Consider the following 22,763-nt stretch of genomic DNA (forward strand, 5'->3'; position numbering starts at 1 on the left):
GAATGCTAATTATGAAAATACATACTACAAATGGGAATGCGTCTAGTAACCTCTAGGTTATAAATGACACTTTTTGCTCTATTACAAGAACGTGTGTGCAGGAAGAGAGTCTTGCACTGCAAATATTATTTCTCATTTGGAAAGGGTTGAACAACAAAGTCACTAAACAGAATGAACTCTTAAGAGCACCTACTACGCTGAAAGAGATGGATCAGGTGATGAAACTTCTCCCTGCTGGTATAAATCTGGTATAAACCTGAGTCCCACTCAACTTTTGTAAGACCTTCTTTTAAAACCCGGCCTTCCCATTAGCAAATGCATTTCAGCACTTGAAGGACAATCTATCTTGCCTGCATAGATTAACTGCTGCCACAACTGTACTCATACATAACAAGCGTAGGGAGGAGGTGGACCCAGGCTCTTATCAACTTATCTCCCTACTAAATGTGGACATTAAAATATTGGCTAAGGTCATGTAATTGCGGTTGGAGGAGTAGTTAGTGAAGAAGATCAGATGGGTTTTGTAAAGGGACACCTTTCCACAGCTAACACCAGAAGAGCTTTTCATATCTCTTTGGCTTGTCAATGCAAAATTCAGGAGATTAGTGGCATTAGATGCCAAAAAAAGCCTTCGACAAGCTGTACTGGTCTTTTCTGTTTGCAATGCTATGCACATTTAATATGGATCCAGACTTTGTGGATTGGATCAGGGCATTATATGCACATCCCATGGAAGGCTACTGACTAATGGCTCATTATCCAGCGCATTTCCTATCTGACAGGGTACACCACAGGGGTGCCATCTTTCCCTGCTGGTTTTTCATTTGTCCATTGCAGACCTCACATAGGTAGTTAGATCAGACACAGAGATAACTGGGGTTTGGTTTAATGGGAAAAGTCATAAGATTTTATTTACTTACTTACTATTTTTCTATACCGCCTTTCAAGACAGGGGTCACATCAAACCGGTTTACATTTAACAGGGTGTGCATTATACAGAGAACTCGAGCAACTAATAACTATAAGATCTCTCTTTATACACGTCGTGCTGCTGTACCTCACTGCACTTCAAAAAAAGTCATCCCCTAGAGTTTTAATGGTACTGGAGGAATATGGTCAGGTGTCAAGGTATATGGTTAATTATAAAAAAAACAGAGTTATTTTTTCTTGGGGGAAAAGCAAAACATAAGCCTTGGCAATATATTCATTTTAAGGACCCCAATCCTCCCCACCCATGTGATTATCCAACCTGACCAATTTTGCTGGCTGTTGAGTATCTTGTTGTACACCAGTGTATAGTTTGCCAAGGCTCGTTTCAGCACATTCCCATTGGTGTGCCAGTGAAATTATGGTTCAGTGGAATGTGGATCTGGGATTAAATCTGCTGGACAGAGACTGGGGGAAGTTTGGAAAAAGGCGCATAAGGTTTTTCTCTATAGTCGTAGGACTGAGTTAATGTACAAACTGGTGAGAACTTAGAGATATCCTTTATATTTTTTTTTCCTCTTTAGTTTATTGTAATAAAAATTTAATAATCACATCTTGTATCAGAAACACTAAATGTGTTTAACAATTGAAAATGAAAAATCCATTCCTAGTGGAAACAAAAATCTCTACAGGAAAATATAAATTTTGTTCCACACATCTCAACATCAGAGATAATTGGCAGGGGTGAGAAAACAAAGCAAGAGAGGAGATTATTTTCATACACAATTTTTTCCTTTAAAGATAGATATAGCTAGCTTGAAAGTTTCCCACATTATTTTAAATTCGATCCACTTCCACTTATATTAATGACTGGGGCTTGCCTTCTAGCTCCCAGGAATTCTCTTAACTGATCATCAAAAAATATATACATGGTTCCCAGGAGTTTCACCACACATTTGCATGAGTACTTTAAACAGGAAATTTGCTCCCAAACAACTACTTCGGGTTTCAATTCTAGAAAAGCCTTTCGGTGCATTTGGGTTACCCTGGCTAGATCGGGAAAGATTCTCATCAGGCCCCCATGAAATGGTGTACCCATGCATTAAAAGTAGGAACGCACCACACTATTCATATCTTACTCGAATTGAAAAGTCACGAGCAGAGTTATTCTATCCATTAATGGTGGGGGTGGAAGGGAAATAGAACCAAGAGCTAAGAGAAACAGATAAGTATGAGAGAAAAAAATGAGTGAAGCTTGCTGGGCAGACTGGATGGGCCATTTGGTCTTCTTCTGCCGTCATTTCTATGTTTCTATGTTTCATCACTTCCACATGAGATTCTTCCAGATATTGAGTTAAATTTGTGAAATTTGTAAAGTTTTCCGGAGGATTTAATCTTGATGAGGAGCTTTGCTTTTGAGATAGGTATATCATCTTAACAGGAATTCTTTCAGAGGGTATTCTCAAAATTTCCCCCAGATATTTTTTCAAGGTAATCAGCATAAGCTCATCTTTAACTTTGGGAAAATTCAATATCCATGCATTAAGGTGTCGAATAGAGTTCTCCAGGAATTCCATTCTTTTAACTGTGGCTAATCTCATGTGTGATCATGTGGTTTTTAAATTTTTTACCTCTTCCTCGAGCGAATGAATAGCCGTACATTGATCCAATAAAATACATTGGTGATCTGTGCCACAGTATCTAATTTTAAAGAAACACTTTGTAGTCTTAAGAACTGATCCTGAAAGTTATTGGAAAGTCCCGCCATTAAATGCCAGAGGAATTCTAAAGTCGCAGTTGCTGGTTTAAATAATCCCCACCGGGTTCAGAGTCACCTCTTCAGCTCCAGGTTCACAATCTCCTCCGCTTACCACCACTGGCAAGCCTTCTCCGGCACTATCACTACCTCCTCCTCCGGGGAGAATCAAACTGGTCTGGGTTGAAGTCCTGGCCTTCTCAAGATCTCCACCGCAGGCTCCGTCTGTCTGGAGAAAATTGGCTGGAATCCCTCCTGTTCCTCCAGCGTCTACAGTCTGTCTCAAGGGGGAAGCTACGAGCAGCTGTCGAGGATCTGGGGGACAAAGTTATTTCCGCAGGTGAAAGCAAGGCTCCTCTCACCGCTCCACCAGCGGGGGGGGTTGCCGTCCCCGAAACCACAGCGGGAATCGCGAACTCCGGGATTAGACGCTGGTGTAAGGGAAGGCTGAGTTCGGGCGGAAATACCCTTACCTTACATGCGGCATATTAGTTCAGGAAACAAATTCACCAAAAACAGCGCCGCACAACCGGAGCAAGCTTTCCTTCAAGCCGCCATATTGGATCCACCCCAGATATCTTTTATATTTTGCTAAATTCTCCCTATCCTTGTCTTACGGTTTCCTGGAGTGGGAGTAGGGAAGTAGGGTCCCATTTTCATGTTTGGTTGGGGTGTGCCCTGGTACAGAGCTTCTGGAAGCAGATGGAATTAAAGATTGCTGATGTACTGGGACACCATGCAAGACACATGCCTCCTCGGGTTCTGGGTTGCAGTGTCCTTAGTAAGTCTGCAGCATAAGCTGTGGGATCATTTTTCCATGTGGCTATATTCACAATAGCAACCTTTTGGAAATTGCAACCGCTGATCTCGTACTGGTATAAGTAGGTACAAGACAGCAGATATTGAGAAGTTGACTTTTTCCTTTTGTAAGTCATCTATGTAGGATAGAATCTAGAGGCCCCTACTGGAAGCTTTTAAATGCTAGACAGGGCTTATTGGGATGAAAGATCTATGGGCCTAAATTCTATAGGGAGTAAAGATGGCTAGACCTTAATGTGTTATCCAGATATACCCTTACAACTTGTGATATTTGTGAACTGTACACATGCCAGCTTTGAGATACTGCTTGTTGGCATATTGTTACATGCCCATGTGTTTTTCTCTTATTTAAAGAGAAAGTAAAAAAATAGTTAAGAAATTGCAGAGGACACAGTTATTCAAAGTTGTTAATTCATAAGAGGATTGTGAGAAATTACAGGACCTTGCAAGTCTAGGAGACAGGGAATACAAATGTCAGACGACATTTAATGTTGACAAGTGCAAAGTGATGCACATAGGGAAAAGCAATCTAAATGATAGCTATACAATGTAAGGTTCCACATTAGGGGTCACCACCCAGGAAAAGGTGTCATTGTGGATAATATGTAGAAATCTTCTATTCATTCAGTGTGTGGCGGCAACCAAGAAAGCAAAGAGAATATTACAAGTTATTAGGAAAGGACTAGAGAATAAAATTGAAAATAGAATGCCGCTATATTGTTCCACTGTGCAACCACATCTTGAGAACCGTGTGCAATTCTGTCCACCATATTTCAAAAAAGATTTAGCAGAATTAGAAAAGGTACAGAGAAGTACAACCAAAATGATAAAAGGGATGAACAATTCCTCTTGAGTAAAGACTAAAGAGGTTAGGGTCCTTCAGCAGGGAAAAGAGACGGTTGAGGGGTGATATGATAGAGGTCTATAAAATAATGAGCAGAATAGAACGGGTGACCACAAATAGATTGTTTATATTTTCAAAAAGTACAAAGACTATGGAACATGCAATGGAAGTTACTAAATAGAACACTTAAAACAAATAGGAAAAAATATATATTTTTATTTTGCATACAATTAAGCTCTGGAATTCATTGCCAGAATACGTGGTGAAAGATGTTAGTGTAGCTAGGTTTAAAAAAAGGTTTGGGCAAGTTCTTGGAGGAAGAGTCCATAAACCATTAAGATGGATTTGGGGAAATTCACTGTTTATCTCTGGGATAAGCAGCATAGAATCAATTTACCTTTTGGGATCCTACTAGGTATTTGCAACCTGGAGAAACTTCCAGTTGACTCAGAGGGCAGTTGCCTGTTCTTAGAAGTGCTCAATCAGCTGCAATAGACTATGAAAAACCCCTGAGAAAAGGTTCTGATGAATGCATCCCTATAGGTGATAATTTGAACTTCGGTCTGTGGTATTGACACAGTAAGAATGGAGAGAAGAGGCTGGAACATTACCTCTTACCAAGGAGATGGAAGGAAAGACACAAAGTCCGCAATTTTGATGAGCAACAGATGTCATCTGGCCTGGTATATGGGGTGGAACATCCTCTTCTGAAGCCAGGTTAGGCTCTTACATGAGGATAAGCAGCCTATTAGAAGCGAGTGGTACTTCAGAGATCACTGGGTTTGCGGTCTCTAGGCGAAGTTCCTCTACCACTAGCTTAAGCAGGGTTAGTGACCTGATTATTGGCAACAGAAGCAATCTGATCCTCTCTCCCTCTGATCTAGGAAGGGCTGTATAGAGCTGTGTTGGCAAAGCAGCTTGATAAATTGAAATATAAAGTAGATGCATTGATGGGGTAGAATGTTTGGATGCCGTGGCAAGCTTAGACATGTCTTTTAGAGATGTGCAGCAAGAGGCCAATGACATTGCATCAGTTGTATCAGAGCTGCACTGCGGGTTCTTGCACTGTACATGGTGGGATTAAGTTTGGAGGCTGCAGACTTGAATATTGTGAGCGTTGAGTGGCCCCATGTGCTCTGTGCCACTAACATTGGTGGACAAGATGTGCCATGCGTCACCGATTATTGCTGCATCAATGGCACTGGTACCGATGCACTATACTTAGAATGCTCAAGTTTCTTCGATGCAGGCTGCAATGGTTTCAGTGATTGATGCAGCTTCACCTTCGATGCTGGGTCGCAAGCAAAACCTAACCCCATGGGTTCGGTCAGAGCAGATGGAGGTGAATTTTTGATGAGCTCCTGCTCAGCTCCTTTCCCAGTGAGGCATACAAGGCTGCACTGCAGGATGAGGACATACTGTGATTCTGGAGATTTATACAGTTCCTTGATTTTAAGGGTCCTAGACTTCTGAGCAAAGAGACATGTGTCCACAGGTATAGCAGTTCTTCTGATCGTGATCCGGCCTGAGGTATCAACACCACAATTCATTGCCATCAGTGAGGGACAGAATCTTTCCACAAATACAAGTCTTAAAACCACTCACCATGGATGATTTCTTCTTCTGTCGGACCCGACAGAAGGCCACACTTGATTGATTGTTAAAAAAAAAAAAATGTAAGGAGCACCAAAGTGCTGATGTGGGGCTGCAGATGCAGCAAGGAATCTATGGAAGAGTAAACTATCTTGAATAAAGTAATTTTTAGGATTTTTAAAGAAAAAAAATGTAGAACAGATCACCTCTGCGCTGTGCTCTGACAAACACTGACTGAGAAGACTCAAGAGTCAACTCCTGCACATGTTCAGTAAACCTCAAAGCTCTATTAGACTGGAGACACGAGTCCATTTGGTGCTGCCAGATGTCACCCCATATGTAATGGCTAATTCAGCCTTCTTATTGATGGAAAATGCTGCTTTGTACACCTTACAGAATCAACACCCAATACCTAACAATTTAAGACTACGAATTGAAGGCATTTCATCTCTAATAACTTTTTGAAAAAACTAAGCGACTTACCAGGCTTTTTGTTATTGGCATTGCTAGGCTGCAGTTTGGGTTTCTTGCCAAATGTCCCAACAGATTTATTAAAAGGCTGATTCATTTTTCTTTTCATTCCTCTTGAAGAAGCTGTTCCAGCACTGGGTTGGTTATGATAGTCCACAACAATTCCAGGTCTATTCATATGTCCAAAATCCCCCATTTGCTGCAAACGTTTTAAATCAATTAGCATATGATAGGACAAATTAAACAAGACAATTCATGCAAAAAAATGCCACAGAATCGGAGGGCAGCTTGTGTAGGCTATGAATAGAAACTTTTCTAATTCATTATTAAAAGAAAGATTTAGGAAGCATTTATGGCAAATAAAAATGTTATCTAGTCAGTGGAATTATAAACCATATATTATTTATGTAACCAAAATTGAAATATTTCAACAAATTTTATACCAAAATATTTAAAAATAAACTCAAAATATCACGGCTAATTAAAAGGGACATTGTAGGCTTGATTTTATATTAAAGAAACAGAAGCAAATCAAAATAGTAAAAAAGTGTGAAAATCTTCCTAATGTGCAAAACCTCTACTTTTGCAAAATAAAGATGATAAAATTCATAAAAACACAGTAAAAACTCTTATCTGGTATCCATGGAGAATAGGGGATGCAGGTTAGTCAAATATTAAAGCCTCTGCCATCCCAGGCAATGAATATGCAGGGAAGAGGCAGGAAGAGGTGAGGATGAAAAGGACACAGCAAAGCAGAAAAAAAGAGCTACTCTGATCCCTAATCCAAATCCCCCCTCCCCCCGGCCATTGAAGGGCTGCCTGGGGAAGATGCTGGTAAACAGAGCATTCCCACTGGTACCAAACAATGAGCTTTTACCGTACAATGAAACTTATTCATTGTACTGTCACAATTACATTGGCCTCAATTCTGCACAACTCCTAAGTCACATAATTGAACATCTGGACTTATTCGTCTCATATTTTTCTTCTACAGCAAAACAAAATGTGGCCTGATTCAGAGGGTAACTGTTCTAGATATTTTACTGCTGTACCTATTTTTGAACAATTACGAGTTTTACAGAATTGGGGCCATTGTTCATATAATAGACATTTTTGTATTAAAGCATTATTAAATGCGTCTTTTTTTTTTTTTTTTTACAAATACCTAGTCATTAAAGGTGCAATGCATTTTAAATATTTTCAGAGAGAACTGCAAATCAAAGCTCATGAGAACAGAGGCTAATAAGGGCCTACATATTAAAGATTTTCTCCCATTTTGTGTCTATGTAACTAATGCTTACTATATAAAGCAGAATCCTAGATCTAGAGAAATTGTTTTCATACACATACCCAGCTATAAAGACTTGTGCAGTAATATAGTAAGAAATGTTGGCTTCTAATTTTTTTACCTGCTTATACTTGTACAGCATAATGCCAGGTTAACAATACAGATAAGATTATAAATTTGCAAAGCACTCCAAAATGGAAAGAACACATCAAGGGTTCTACAGTAAAACTATTCAAAAGGCAAGATAAAAAAAATTTGTGTTTAAATGCATGTATTTTAAATGGTCTTTTAAAGATGAACTATATTAAGAATCAAAAGTCAAACAAGAAATGGGAAATGAATATATAAAAAAATCCCAAGTACAAGGTAGAATTAAAAGTAAATTGATGGGACTAACAGAATGAAAAAGTCTGAAAGCATTGACAACCCAGTTTGTAACCATACATTGCACCTTTAACCTTCTCAGAACTTCAAACGGTTCTATAATAACCTTTTTGTTATTAAAAAATCATCACTAGCAAAGATGCTAGTGTCTGAAGAAAAATAGGACTTTAACCCCTTTTGTATGAAACCTATAGTTACATTGCCTCCTTTCATATAAAAAGGAGAAAAATGCCAAATCTAGGATTACCAATTATTATACTTTACACTTTCAAAGACATATTGCTTTAAAAGTCACCTTCAAGGGGCTTTCTCCGATTTTCATGCCCATTTGTAAGTCACTAGGATAACAGTGCATTCCATTTTAAAGTTCTGGTTGTGAAAAAGTTTAAAAGTGACTAGTAAAAAGAATCTGAAAAGATTCTGTACTTACTCCTCTGCCTCGGCCTCTGCCTGTTGATGGTCCTCCAAAAGCATCATAGCTTCTGCTTCCAAACGCACCTTCGGGATAAGCAGGCGTTCCTCTCCCCCGAGAGCCTACAGCTGCAGGCTTCATATGGGGTGAAGAAAAACTGCTGTAGGAAGAGTAACTTTCTCTTCCTCTGTCATCCAAAAACCCAGGTCTCAACTTTGAACGTGAGTAAGATGGTTCCCAGCTAGACCCGCCCTGGTTTCTACCTCCGAAAGAGTCAAGGCTATTCCGGTAGGAGCTGTCAAATCGACCATCATAACTATCTCCGAAGTGGCTTTGTTCGGGTTCATTAAAAGCATAGCCAGATCTGTACAGATCTCGCCCACCCACAGAAGACCTGGAGTCATAAGACTCATAAGGTCCAAACCTGAAAAGTTGCAGTGAGGGAAAAAAAAAAAAAAAAAAAAAAAGTAAGCTTACTGGTGTTAAACATTTCAAAACACAAATTATCAGTTGACATTTATCAACTAAAAATAAAAACCAAAAAAATTCATCTTAAATTAGTCTAACAGATCTACAACTTTAGGTACTTTGATTAGGGCTGGGCAATTCAACCTGTGAACAGATTCAACAGGATGAAAGCTTTACAAACCAATTTACCAAGAAGCTAGACTAAAGCTCAGTATGCCTGAACTTTGCTTCATTTAAGCTTCAAGTGATTTTTCTACCATTAAAAACAGAAAAACATTTTCTGTCACTTTTCAAGCCCAGCCCTAGTCTGAGGAAGAACAGCTCACAGGCTATTCTGTAAACTTTCCTAAGCTCATGCCTAATGCTGACAATTATATGTTTATTTAAACAGTAGGTCAAATGTTATCCCACTTTTCTTCTGTAAAACGGAAAAGATGAATTTGAATACACCTCTTGAATTATATACAATTTACACCAAGGAAACCATATTATACTGTTTCGGTTTCACTTTCTACTGGTGTAATATTTAACTACTAAACATATGGCTCATCTGTCACCATCAGAAACTGATTCTGAAGCATAACAAAATGTAAGACAAGTATATGGCATTCTGAACAGTGACGGCATACTGAAAGATTCTATGGAAATATTAAAATAGGATGGGACCAAGTATTATTTAACTAGTTCTATCATTCATGTGTGTTCTGAGACAGGACCTGTCTTCTCCCAAGTAGTAGAAATAAAAATGGGAGGGATATGCCCTCCATATTTTAACAAGTTGGAACTACAGATTGAATAGGTCTACACCTGTAGTTATTTTTCAGTCTTCTCCCTACCACAGCACAAATGTCAGATCATAACTGACAAGTTAAAAGGAGGACAAAAAGCCATTTCAAGGAATGTTTCATCGCTGAACCAGCTCTCTAACTAGGAGTTAGTAAAACAGGCCAGAAAAATTACAATCTAGAAACACAACATAATCCTGAACTCTGCACTTCATCCAGACATTCGCTCAGTGGCAGGGTTCATCACATTGAGGGAGAGAAATAAAGGAAAAGCAGATGCCTGATATTTATATAGGAGGGAGACCAGAGATAAAATGTAAGCATAGCATCAAACAGAAATTTAAGCTATTAATGTCCCCTTGTAATATGATCTGGAATCAAAATCTAAAATCTCATCTCTAGTAGAATACCTAAATTAAGGATGGAGTTTAGGATCAGTTTTTGACCCTCTTTACTATTAAAGCTATTGCCTTATTTAAATAGTGACCAAATTGAAATTCAGCATTACACTGATGAAAAAATATCAGGTTTTTTAAATAACGCGTACTTGAGAATACAATCAATGGCTCCTTTTGGTTTTTCTGCCTAACACACAATACCTAGGTGAAAGTTGTCCTTTCTGGAATCTAAATACAAGTGACACAAAAAAAAGTCACCTGTATCCAGTAGCATTAAGAATTTAAAAAAAAAAAAGACTTTTTAAACAGGGTACAACATGGAGGTGTAATTTGCTTCCACAACTCCAGTTTTCATGCATTTTGCCTCACATTTCATTTTCTTACTAAACAGCCTGTAAAAATGAAAACAAGAATAATTTTTAAATAGTGCCTGCTATAATATGAACATGACAAAAAATGTACATTAACCCACGTTAATAAAAGTAATTTCAGTATTTGCAGCAAGAGCTACAAACCATCTCAAATTTTATTAAAAACATCCAAGCAATTTCATCCATTTATGAAGAATTTTTAAATTTAAATTAAAATGTTTTCATATGGAAAGACATGCCCAATCTTATGTGAAAGTTAAGACTTTGCCAATTACAATTAAAGTTTAACATATGTGCCTCAGTTTTGCTGGATTTCAATTACTGATTAATTTAATGACACTACATGCAATATTATTTACCTGTTACTACTTTCTATCCCAAATGATTGATTCATATAGTCAATGGATCTTTGGTTTCCAAATGTTCCATGTCCATAATCGCGCTCCATTGCTAGAGAGAAAATATTTAAACAAAAAAAAAAAATTGAGACATGATGTATCACTAAACTGGTAAGTTTACTTAATTTTCATACACAAAATTATGCAGACTACCTTCATACACAAGGCCCTTTCTATGTTGCTACTCTGGCTGTGGCAAGGTCACCAAAACCTGGCCTTTACCATAGAATTGGCCACTGTATGCAGAATTATAGGAAATCAGGAGCCAGACAGGGTGGAGACTGGCTGAAGAAGGAGAAATTACTACTTGCCAGATAATTTTCTTTTCCTGAACAAAGACAAGTTAATCCACAACCAGTGGGGTTATGCACCTCTACTAGCAGATTAGAGACTACTCCTGGGGGAATTCTGCGCAAAAAAATTTAAAATTCTGCGCACAAAAACTGAAAAAATTCTGCAAACTTTATATTGGTCAAAATAACAGTTTACATGACAGACTAAGTAATTACATTTTAAATTAATACAGAAAAAGTTATTAAAGTAGTAGAATTTTAAATATTTTGAGCAGAATTTCCCTAGAAATTCACTGTAAGAGTGCCCCTTTCACATACACACACCCTCATACAGGCTCCCAACTCCCTCTCTCGCGCACACACATCCCCTCATACAGGGCCCACTCTCTTGCATACACACCCACACCCTCACACAGGCTACCTATGTCTCTCTCTCATGCAGCCCTTCATCCAGGCTCTGTCTCACACATACACAATCCCTTCACACAGGCTAGCACACTCACATACACAATCCCTTTTCAATACACACGAGCTCCCAATCTCTCACACATACACACTCCTTCACAATCTCCTCATATAGGCTCCCTCTTGTTATAATTAGTGAGGTTTGGGTGGACCCTTGGACACTGTGGCAGCTGACCACACCCACAGGAGGAAGTCCCGTGAGGGGCCACAGGCCAGGCTCAGCTCAGGACACACAAACACAGAGATCGATCTTTTATTAGACAATGTGATGAAGCCACCAGAGGTGGTAGTAGTGAGCAGCAGAAGTAGCCCGGCTGGGCTAGTATCCCTCAGGCGCTGGAACAGCGACTCCTCCGGTAGCAGTGCTGTAGTGGAAAGAACTGAGAATAATGAGTACAGTGGAATATGCACAAAGCCTCAGTATGGAGAACCCCAGGATAGGGAGACTAGGCCCTCGAGGAGCGAGTACCTGATCCCTGAGAGCTTAGAGGCTTGAAGGTAATGTACTCACAGCAGTTCCACGTAGGAAATGGCACTAGGGCTGGAACGGAGGCAGGCCCTCGAGGAGCGAGTACCTGGTTCCAGGGAACAGCTCTGAGGTGAAGATTGTAGTACTCACTGATGTTGAAGATAGCGAATCCCTCCAGGCAGAAGAGAAGGTAGGAGCAGGCAGCGAGTCAGGGAACATGGGCCCTCGAGGAGCGAGTACCAGTTTCCTGATAGCGACCTGCAAAAGCAAGTGAGGCCCCCGTGGAACGGGTACCCCGTTAGCGTTAAGAGTCCAATGGAAGATTGGAGAGGCAGAGTAGATGGGTACAGAGAGCGAATCCCATCCATAAGGTTACCCCTTGCTAACTCAAAGGCTAGCAAACATCGTAGGCTTTAAATATCCGGGTAGTGTGACGTCATCACAGGGGGACGCCACTGAGGTTCGCGCCAAGTAGGAAATAGAGTGAGGGCCACACGGCGCGCGCACCCTAAGGTACCAGCGGAGGATGGCGAGAGGCAGCGCCCAAGCAGGTCCGGGAATGCCGGAGAGGACGGCAGGCAGACGCCGCGGCAGCCAGGCATCCAACCACAGCAAGAGGAGGTGCAAAGAAAGAAAGGTGGGCGGAGTGAAGCCATCGGGAAGGGACGGTTGCAACACCCCTCTCTGAAACCAACACTCAAGCATCCCCCCAGCCCCCTTCTCTTATCTCCCATGCTCTCTCTCACACCCTCCTGCCCTCATATAGGCTCCCTCTCAAACCCACACTCAAAGCATCCCCCCCCCACTCCCCCTCTTACCAATCTGTCTCTCAGCCTCTCCCACACCCCCTCTCCTCTCTCTCACACACATTCTCTCACTGGCATGCTACAGGATGTGTTCCGTTCGCTGTGAAGATGAAGGCCCGGCATGCCGTTCGCGGCGAAAAGGGAAGGTCCCCGTGTGCATGAACGGCGCGTCGGGCCTTCATCTTCGCAGCGGATTGTGTGATGTGGGACGCGCTCCGTTTGCGGCATGCTGGGGTCTCCTCTGCTATTTTCTGCGCAGAATTTGGCAATTCTGCCGGGGGGGGGGGGGGGGGGGGGGGGAATTTGGCACAAATTCTGCATGCCGCAGTAGCGCAGAATTCCCCCAGGAGTAAGAGACTCAGCAAAACTGACATCACAGTATATGTACCCTGCACTGACATCAGCCTGCCAGCATTCTCTGCAAAAGCCAACTGTGGACAATTAAACAATACATGATCATAACTATTAAACAGACAACAATTCAAACACACAGTTAAAAGGAAAACAATGAGCTCAGACTGGATCTGACACTTACCAGTAACCACAGGAAACACAGTCAAGAGGGCCAATAGCACCACCATCCGGCAGACAAAGGTGGTAAGGTGGATTTACTTATCTTCATTAAAGAAAAAGGAAGTTATCAATTAAGTAGTAATTTCTCCTCTTAGCATTCAGACATGTTAATCCATGTCTAGTGAGATGAACCAAAGCTAATCCTGAACAGGGCGGGAGGCTGCCTGTGGTCCAATCAACACTGCACAAGCGAAAGCTGCATCCTCCTGGGTTTGCACATCCAGGCAGCAATACCTGAAAAAGGTGTGTAAGGAGGACCACATCACAGCTCGGCAAATCTCCATGAGAGAATCTAATCTCCGCCCGTAAAACTACTGAGCCCTTGTGGAATGAGCCCTAACCTGACAAGGCAACAGCTGCTCAGCATCAACATACGCTGCTGTGATATGTCCATAATCCAGCAGGCTATCATAGCCCGCAACACTGGCTCACCCTGTTTATCACCACTGTGGAATATAAATAGCTGGTCCATCTTCCTGAGAGGTTTAGAAACCTCCAAATACCTCATCCAAGGTTTAGAAACCTCCAAATACCTCATCCAAGGTCAGTTACAGATTATATTTATCCATATCTCTCCCTGTCCAGTTCCGGCAGGGAAACAGATTCAAGTGAAAATCCAGGCCCACCTTTAACAAAAAAGACTGAACAGTTTGCAGCTGGATTGCCCCCGGAATAACTCGCAGGAATGGTTCCCGGCAAACAGAGCCTGCAGTCCAGAAACTCTACGCTCAGAACACCATCCTCAAAATAAGTAACTTCAAGAAGAGGCTATGCAGTGGTCAAAAAGGTGATACCTGTCAGAAAATCCAGAACCAGATTAAGACTCCACAAGGGCACCTGCAACCACAAGGGGGTATTAAGTTGCTTCACCGCTTTCAAGAACCAGGCTACATTCGGATGAGCCAACAAGGGTTCACCATTCACCTGACCTCAGAAACAGGCAAGAGCTGCCATCTGTACTTTCAAGGAATTAAAGGCCAAACCCGTAATCAATCCATTCTGCAAAAAATCCAAAATGAGCAGGATCTTAACCAAACGAAGATGAACCCCTCGAACCTCACACCAAGCCTCAAACACTCGCCAAAACCGATCATAGGCTGCAAAAGTGGAGCACTTTCACGCTTGAAGCAAGATATAATTATAGCAGTGGAATATCCATGCTTCAAGCCCTCTCAAGGGCCATACAGTAAGAAAAGAGTCAGATCTTTGTGAAGAATAGGCCCCTGATTACCAGTCCACAGGAATCTGGTACATCAGAGAAGAGAGTCCACCAGGAGCATCCACAGATCTGCATACCACAGCCTCCTGGGCCAATCTGACACCACTAGAAGCACCAACCCCTTGTGTCTCTTGATCCTCCAAATCATTCTGACCATCATTAGCCACAGGGATAAGGCATATAGAAGCTTGCCTTCCGGCCAATCCTGCACAAGGGATTCAATGCCCAAAGACATCTCTCCTGCGACTGAAGAAACAAGATACCTTTGCACTGTGTGATGTTGCCAGCAAGTCTAGAAACAGGAGGCCCCCAGTATGAGCTGAAATGCTTTGTTTGACAATTCCCCCGCTCCTGGATCCAGACTCTAAGAAAGTCAGTTCATACATTGTCTTTTCTGCAATGCATGAGGCCAAAATCTCCTGAACATGCACTTCCACCCATTCCAAGAGTTAGGCTATTTTCTGCGACACTTGCTGGCTCTTGGTTCCTCCCTGGCGATCGATGTAAGCCACTGTCGTCTCATTGTCCGACATCATGCAGACTGCTCAAACCTGCAAGCAGTCGAATCGCAAGCATGCCAACCGAACGGTACAGGCTTCCAGTCAACTGATGCACCAGAGAGACTCCTTTGTACTCCAGCACTTCTGCCCTGTCAACACTTGACAGCAAGCCCCCCAACCCTGGAGTCTCACACATCTGTTGTGAGTACTAGCCAATCTGGTGTTCATAGGAGAATGCCCTTCCTTAGATCCACTTGCAACCATCACTGCAGTTGGATGCTGGTCTCCACTAGTAACTGAAGCCAGATCAAATGGTCCTCAGACTAAACTCCAACGTGCAAGCAGTGAGCGCTGAAGAGGACACATATGAGCCATTGCCCATAGAACCACCTCTAGGGTGGCTGCCATCTACCTGAGCACCTGTAGATAAGACCACACCATCGGGCGTATTGTTTTTGTCAAAAGTCGAACCTGCACCATCGGTTTCTGATTGCGGATTTCTAGCAGAACACTCTGCCTTGCTTTGTGTTGAAATGAACACAGATACTCCAGGATCTGGGATGGCTGCAGATTGCTCTTGGCCAAGTTCACCATCCAACCTAGTTTCTGCTGTAGGAGATCACCTTGCTCGAGGCCTGAAGACTCTTTCCTGCTCTTGGTCCAAATCGGACGATAGTCTAAGAACGAGTGGACCAGAATGCCATCTTCTCTCAACACTGCTGCCAGCACCACCATAACCTTGGAGAAGGTTCTGGGCATGGTGGCCAAACCGAAGGGTAGCACCCTAAACTGATAACCGCCCCAAGACAGCAAAACGCAGAAGACTATTGATGTTCCAGCCTGATGGGAAGATGCAGATATGCCTCTGACAAAACCAGAGACATAAGAACCTCCAAATGTACTGCCATTATCACCGAGCATAAGGTTTCCATGTGGAAACGAGTCAGTCATAAATGACAGTTAACTCCCTTGAGATCCAGAATGGGGCAAAAGGAACCTTCCTTAATGGGTACAATGAAATAGAATATCTGCCCATATTTTCTTGTGAATAGGTACTGGGACCACAACCAGCAGGCTGAGGATAATGTACACTCTACTGCCTGTCTCTTGAGGAGAGCTGCAGGGAGACACCATGAAAACGTCCCAAGGAACGTTTTCATGGTGTCTCCCTCTTATCACTTCCAGAATCCACTGGTATGACTTGATCTCGACCCACTTCCAATATAAAAAAAAAAAAAAAGTGTCAAGCGACCTCGTATCTCCTGTACCCTGTGGTGAGTCAGCACACTCTCATTGAGGGGGTTGAGGACACTGTGCTTGAGTCCACGCCCCATCTGGTCTGCCTAAGACAAAGAACTGAGACCTACCTAAAAGGTCGAGCCCTCCGAGAAACCACTCTTCCATAGGATCGCAAATGTTTTAAATCTCTAGCACAACCTCTCGCACCAAACAAGTGTGGCGCCTACCTTTTATCCTCTGGTAACAGAGGAACCGGGGATTCACCCCACTTATTGACCATTTTTTTCAACTCTCCCAAACAAGAGCGATCCTGTAAAAGGCAATTTCATAACATTTTGTATTTCATAAGAAATTGTATCAGCCGACCAATTGCTCAGCCATAGCTGACACCTGGCTGCTATCACCGAAGCCAGCCCTCTAGCAGAAGTGCGGAACAGGTTGCAGCCCGCAACTGCCAAAAAGGCGGCTGCTGGTTCCACCACTGCCCTGGAATTCAAGCCAGACTCAGCAACTTCCTGAGGGAAAAGCAAGCAAGAGCAAGCCATCAGGGAGTCATGATTATTTGTCCAGAACAGTATATAAATAAATATGAAATAAAAGGCTATCTGCAAATTCATTGCCACTGTTTCAAAGGCCTGTTTAAGGATAGCCTCAATTCTCCTATCCTGCGCATCCTTCAATGCCACTCCCCCTTCTACAGGGACAGTCATCCACAGCACCCACCAACTTTCAGAAAGCGCAAATGTTCTCTCGCTGCTGGATCCAGGGGATATAGTGCTTCCAAGGCTCGTCCCCCTTTAAAATCAGCTTCCAGGGTGCCCCATTCAAGATCAATCAATTTTTGAATAGCATTCATAATGGGAAAGATAAATGCTTTACGCAAAGAAACTAAAATGGGATTCTTCTTTGGCTCAGACATGGAATCAGCACCCTGTACCCCCAGTAGCTAGGAGATCAGAACCAGCAACTCATCTCTATAAAAAAACACAACATTGTTCTATACGGCTCCAACCCCAGAGGAATTACCCCATCCTCCCAGGATTAAGGATCGCCTTCATCATCCATGCTGTCTGGGCCCCTATCAGCGTGACCCGCAGGAGGTCTAGACACACTCCAACACTTACTTGCGGCACCTGGCATATGGGAATCCGCAGTCTGTGATCCTGAACTCTTAGGGTTGGCTGGCTCAGACTATGCCTGAAGAAAGGACTGCAGACCTTGAAAACATTCCACCCAAGAAAGGGCAGAAAACCAGGGGGCATGGAAAGTTTAATATTCTCAGGTTTAAGTATTGCATCTTATTTTCAACTTTCCTTATATTATCTGATTGAATTAAATTAGTTTGTACTTCTTGAACTGATCCGACACTTCCTTAATTCTAACTTCATGATTATTTACCATAGGTTGCATAACCTGTATCATATTCTGTGAATTATTTATTACACTAGTTAATGAAGAAAGAGCTTTCCAATATTACTATCGCATTCCATATTACATCCAAAGTAATTATATCAGGTTTAGTTTTTTTTTTTTTTTTTAATAGTGAAACCTGTACTCATCCCCCCTTCTCGGCAGGCTTCAGAAATCCATTTGATTTCTCCTGCTAAGTCTCCCCCCTCTCTTGTTCATTCACATTCTTAAACATTTCAGCTGTTATTGTAGGAACCCTCACCTCCCCCCCCAAGTCCCCCTTTGCATCCAGATTTTCTCCGACCTTTGGGTGGGTATCTCGGACAGGTTTTTGAGGGTTGGCATGGAATGGAGGAGAGGGAGTTTCAGGTGCTCCCGGGCTTAATGAAGTTTGTTCATCCATGAGGGGCAGGTTATGTTCCTTACCTGAACCCTCTGCGTATTTTTCTCCCCGTCTAGAGGCTGCAGTCGGAACGAAGTATCTCTCATTTGAAGGTTGAGAAGAAGTAGCTGACGCTGCGGCAGCGGCCTTCAGTCGCTGACGCCTCTTACGCTTTGAATGAGTCATTTTGTGTTAGAGGAAAATATAATATTGATAGGGTTACCAGTCTGGCCTCTCCTTAAAATATCCACTAAGATCCTTTTAAACGGAGGTTTCAGAAAAAATACCACAGTTCTAAAAAGATTTAAAGTTTCACGTTGAAGCAAAGTCTGAAGCAAAGTCGGAGCTAAGTCGTGCGCGGCTTCGGGGCCGCGCTGCCAAGGGGGCCGGTTTTAAGGACCCTGCCAGTCCGCTTGAGATGACGTCACATGTGAGGGCAGCAGCAACGCCGTTGGGGCCGGGAAAGGAATCCTCACCCCCAGTAAGCCCTGCAGATGTCTCTCTCCTCCGCCTCAGTCAGTCCAAGTAAGGGGCCAGCTTTAAGGACCCCGCCAGTCCACTTGAGATGACGTCACACGGGAGGGCAGCAGCAACGCCGATGGGGCCGGGAAAGGAATCCTCACCCCCGGTAAGCCCTGCAGGTCTCTCTCCTTTCTTTCTCCTCCTCACTTTCCATGCATTAAGTTAATTTCTCCTAAAGAACAATTTAAAAAATACTTAATGGATGTTTTATTATCTTCAGATAAAATACCACCAACATCTAAGATTTACTATGCTCCAACATCTAAGAATGTTAGTGATTTAGCTACACGAGTTCCTAATTTGAACATTGAAACAGATCTTACTGCTTTTCTGGAAGCACCAACTGAAGAACAGATAGAATATCAGGAACTTTACTTGTATCTTATTTTCCCCACAGATAGGGACTTAGTTCTAAGGTTGTTCCTCCGTAACCGAAATAAAGTGTATTTTGGACAAAAAGTCTGGATCTACCCAGACATTATGAGACACAAAGTAGTAGGAAATTTGTAGGTATGTGCCAGGAAGCAAGATTATTAGGTGCCCAGATAAATATCAGGTACCCATGCAAATGTGTTTTGCAATGTGATAACAAAAGTTATATTTATGAACCATTTCAATTAAGAAGTTTTTTGGATAAATGTAAAGGTGAAACCAGTGCCACCTAAACCCTTTTCAGGTCTGAATAGGATAAAGGGCTGATATTTCCTCCTTATTTCTTTGGATAGAATAGAGAAGGAAAATTGTTTATGTTCCATTAAATTCTAAGATCCTTTTATCTTTCTTTATAACTTGCAGAAAAAGAGGTTTATATTAAGTTAATGTGAACTGTATTGTGGTTATTGATTCTGTTCAAGAAAATAATTTATGAGATTTAATTTAATGTAAATTTTTCTGTTTGTAAAAATGAAAAAAGTGAAAGAATTAAAAAAAAAAGAAAAGAAAAGAAAAACCAGGGGGCGTTTGTCCTACACCCAGAGTTGCCTTCCCCTGTCGACGAACTAGTTAGGAGAGCCCCAAAACCAGGCAAAACTTCTGACATGACCCCCTCCTGTCCAATTTAGACATCATGCTAGAAAGGGCTGGGATCAGCAAAATCAGATGGAGACAACTCTTCCTGAGCCTTCAAGCAGTGGTGACACACGTTAGAGGGGACACCAGGCTGAGATGCCTGATTATGGCAAGAAGCACAAAGGATAAGGCGCATAGGCTTCTTTGCTACTGGTGCCATAGATAAAACACCCACTAGCAGCATGCTCCTAAAGGCATCTGACAACTGTGCACCCTTTACCTGAGCTCAGCCTGTCCTGGCCAAGTAGAGTCAGTCTCTGACTGCAGGGGGAGAGGGCAAAGGCCTTCACTGCCACACTTGGCGTCCTGCACCCGCTAGCCTCTCGGCTCTCTGTTTCTCTCTACAGTAATGTCCACTCTGGAAAACCAGCTACTGAACCAAGGCACACTGAAGGAGGGATCTGCAGATATCACTTCAGGAAAACTCGACTGAGGGAGGGACCATAAGCTATCACCACAAGAGAGAGTGGGGCAAATTAATTTCTCCCTTTTAATTTTTTTTTTTTTAAGCAGACCCCAATATAGAGATACACATCCACCATCTTCTGGAGATGGAGAATACTGGCAGACTGATGTAAGTGCAGGGGTGTATAAACCATGACATCAGCTTTGCTCTGTCTCCATCTGCTGGTAAAGGTGCATAACCCACTGGTCGTGGATTAGACTGTCTGAATGGTAAGAAATGAATTAAGTCCCTCCCTTCCCACCCATGATAAATCCCCATCTCAATCCAGGCCAGGAGGAGGAAGCAACCTAAAGTACTGCTGCACTCCTCTTGCTGGTCCACATCAGGAAACAATTATCAGCTGGGAAGGGGGCAGAAGGAATAATTGAACGAGATGGTAGTTGCTAGCGAGAAAGAACTATCATCAAGGGGAGTGTGCATGTGTTGTGGGGGCAGAAGAGAGAACAATAAGACTGGGCAGGGATGGAATGCTAGGATAAACAGGGATGGATTAGAATAACCCCACATCCCACAGATGCCTGTGCTTCTCTTGTTAAGATATCCAAGCGCCTACACACAACACTCCCCCCAAAAATGCAATAGATTATACAGACTCATGAGTAAGGTTGAAAAACTAGTTTTGTTATGTAAAATATATGTGCATGTAATAAGCCAATTAACTCTCCTCAGTTGTGCCACAGAAATCTACCTCTGATCTGCCACAGGAAATAGAGGGCTGTGATCATACTGTGAACATTGAATAAAACATAATAATGAAATATGGGCTATATTCTGCTGCTGTTCAACATAACAGTAGCTTTCGATATTCTTGACAATAGTTCCTTCTAATGTGTCTGCAATCAATTGGGATCACAGGATCAATTCGTAAATGGTTCTCTTCATATTTAACTGACAACACAACAAGTGAAATTAGATCCAAACTTTCAAACTGCAATACATTAACAGGTGTTCCACACGGGTCAGCACTCTCGGCCACATTATTCAACATTTACCTATCACCTTTTTCTCAGTTATGAGCATGCTTAAGAATAAATTATCAAATCCATGCAAATGATATCCAATTTTTCGTTCTGTACAGAACCATTGTTTGATACCCTATCCTTGGTTTCACTCTGCATGAATTCTATTAAAATGTTGGTTCTCTCACAATAGATTAAAACTTAATATTGCCAAAACAGAAATAGTGTTTTCCCCTTCTTATGATGTTCCAATCTTGATTTTCCAAGGATAGTGCATATCTATCACCAAGGCAAGGAATTTAGATATGAGACTTCTGGATAAATCTAAGTCAAATATATTTCCACCATAGTGAAATCATTTTTAAAAAGTTGCATTTACTGAAACTTCTAAAACCTCTCCTACAAACGCATGACTTCCGCTTAGTTTTACAATCATTAATACTCAATCGTGATTACTGTAAATACTTATACCTAAACCTCCCCACATACTCAATTTGTCCACTACAAATAATTCAAAACTCGGCTGCACGTCTTAACCGGTATTCAGTTCGGCGATATTAGCCAAACTCTGATTTCCCTACATTGGTTCCTTGTGGCATTTTGTATCCAGTATTACACAAGGATTCTTCCATATAAGCCATCAAGAGAATTTCGTTCATCAAATAAGAACCTGCTGGAAATACCGTACTTTTCGCTCCATAAGAAGCACTTGACCATAAGACCCACCGAGGATTCAGAGCAGGAAAATTAAAAAAAAAAAAAAATAATAATAATGGTGTGCTAAACCGGCTCTGTTCCTAGGCATCTGTGCGTCTTATGGAGCAAATTAGGGGGAGGGCATAACATTTTTTTGGTCCCCATTTCATTTTCGGGTCTGGGGAGGGCAATTTCTGTCTACTCCCCGGATCAGAAAACTTTTATCTTGCTCTTTGTTGGGGAAAAACAAAAAAACAAAAAACCCCATCCCAACCCTTTAAGGTTAACTACAACCCCCCACCCTCCTGACCCCCCCCCCCAAGACTTGCCAAAAGTCCCTGGTTGTCCAGCGGGGGTCTGGGAGCGATCTTCTGCACTCGGGCCATTGGCTGCCAGTATTCAAAATGGCGCCGATAGCCTTTGCCCTTACTATGTCACAGGGGCTACCGGTGCCATTGGTCGGCCCCTGTCACATGGTAGGAGCAATGGACAGCCCACAAAATAGCACCAGCCATCCATTGCTCCTACCATGTGACAGGGGCCGACCAATGGCACCGGTAGCCCCTGTGACATAGTAAGGGCAAAGGCTATCGGCACCATTTTGAATACTGGCAGCCAATGGCCCGAGTGCAGAAGATCGCTCCCAGACCCCCGCTGGACAACCAGGGACTTTTGGCAAGTCTTGGGGGGGGGGGGGGTGTCAGGAGGGTGGAGGGTTGTAGTTAACCTCAAAGGGTTGGGTGGGGGTTTTTTTAAAATATTTGCTCCATAAGACGCACAGA

General features: G+C 42.3%; 1 protein-coding gene across 4 annotated transcripts in view; it reads right to left on the reverse strand.

Annotated features, from left to right (window-relative positions):
* ZNF326 (zinc finger protein 326) overlaps positions 1-22,763 on the reverse strand; it is a 79,271-nt gene that overhangs the window by 52,351 nt on the left and 4,157 nt on the right. For 3 of the 4 annotated variants that reach the window (XM_029617546.1, XM_029617547.1, XM_029617545.1), the window contains exons 2-4: positions 10,876-10,966; positions 8,513-8,918; positions 6,423-6,609 (exon numbers count right to left, since the gene is read on the reverse strand). In XM_029617546.1, the coding sequence (XP_029473406.1) occupies positions 6,423-6,609; positions 8,513-8,918; positions 10,876-10,966 (684 nt within the window). Of the gene's footprint in view, positions 1-6,422; positions 6,610-8,512; positions 8,919-10,875; positions 10,967-18,314; positions 18,965-22,763 lie in introns of all 4 variants that reach the window. The other variant, XM_029617544.1, reaches the window with a different exon arrangement.

This window comes from Rhinatrema bivittatum, chromosome 10 (assembly GCF_901001135.1).
Source record: "Rhinatrema bivittatum chromosome 10, aRhiBiv1.1, whole genome shotgun sequence".
In the NCBI taxonomy this organism is placed as follows: domain Eukaryota; kingdom Metazoa; phylum Chordata; class Amphibia; order Gymnophiona; family Rhinatrematidae; genus Rhinatrema; species Rhinatrema bivittatum.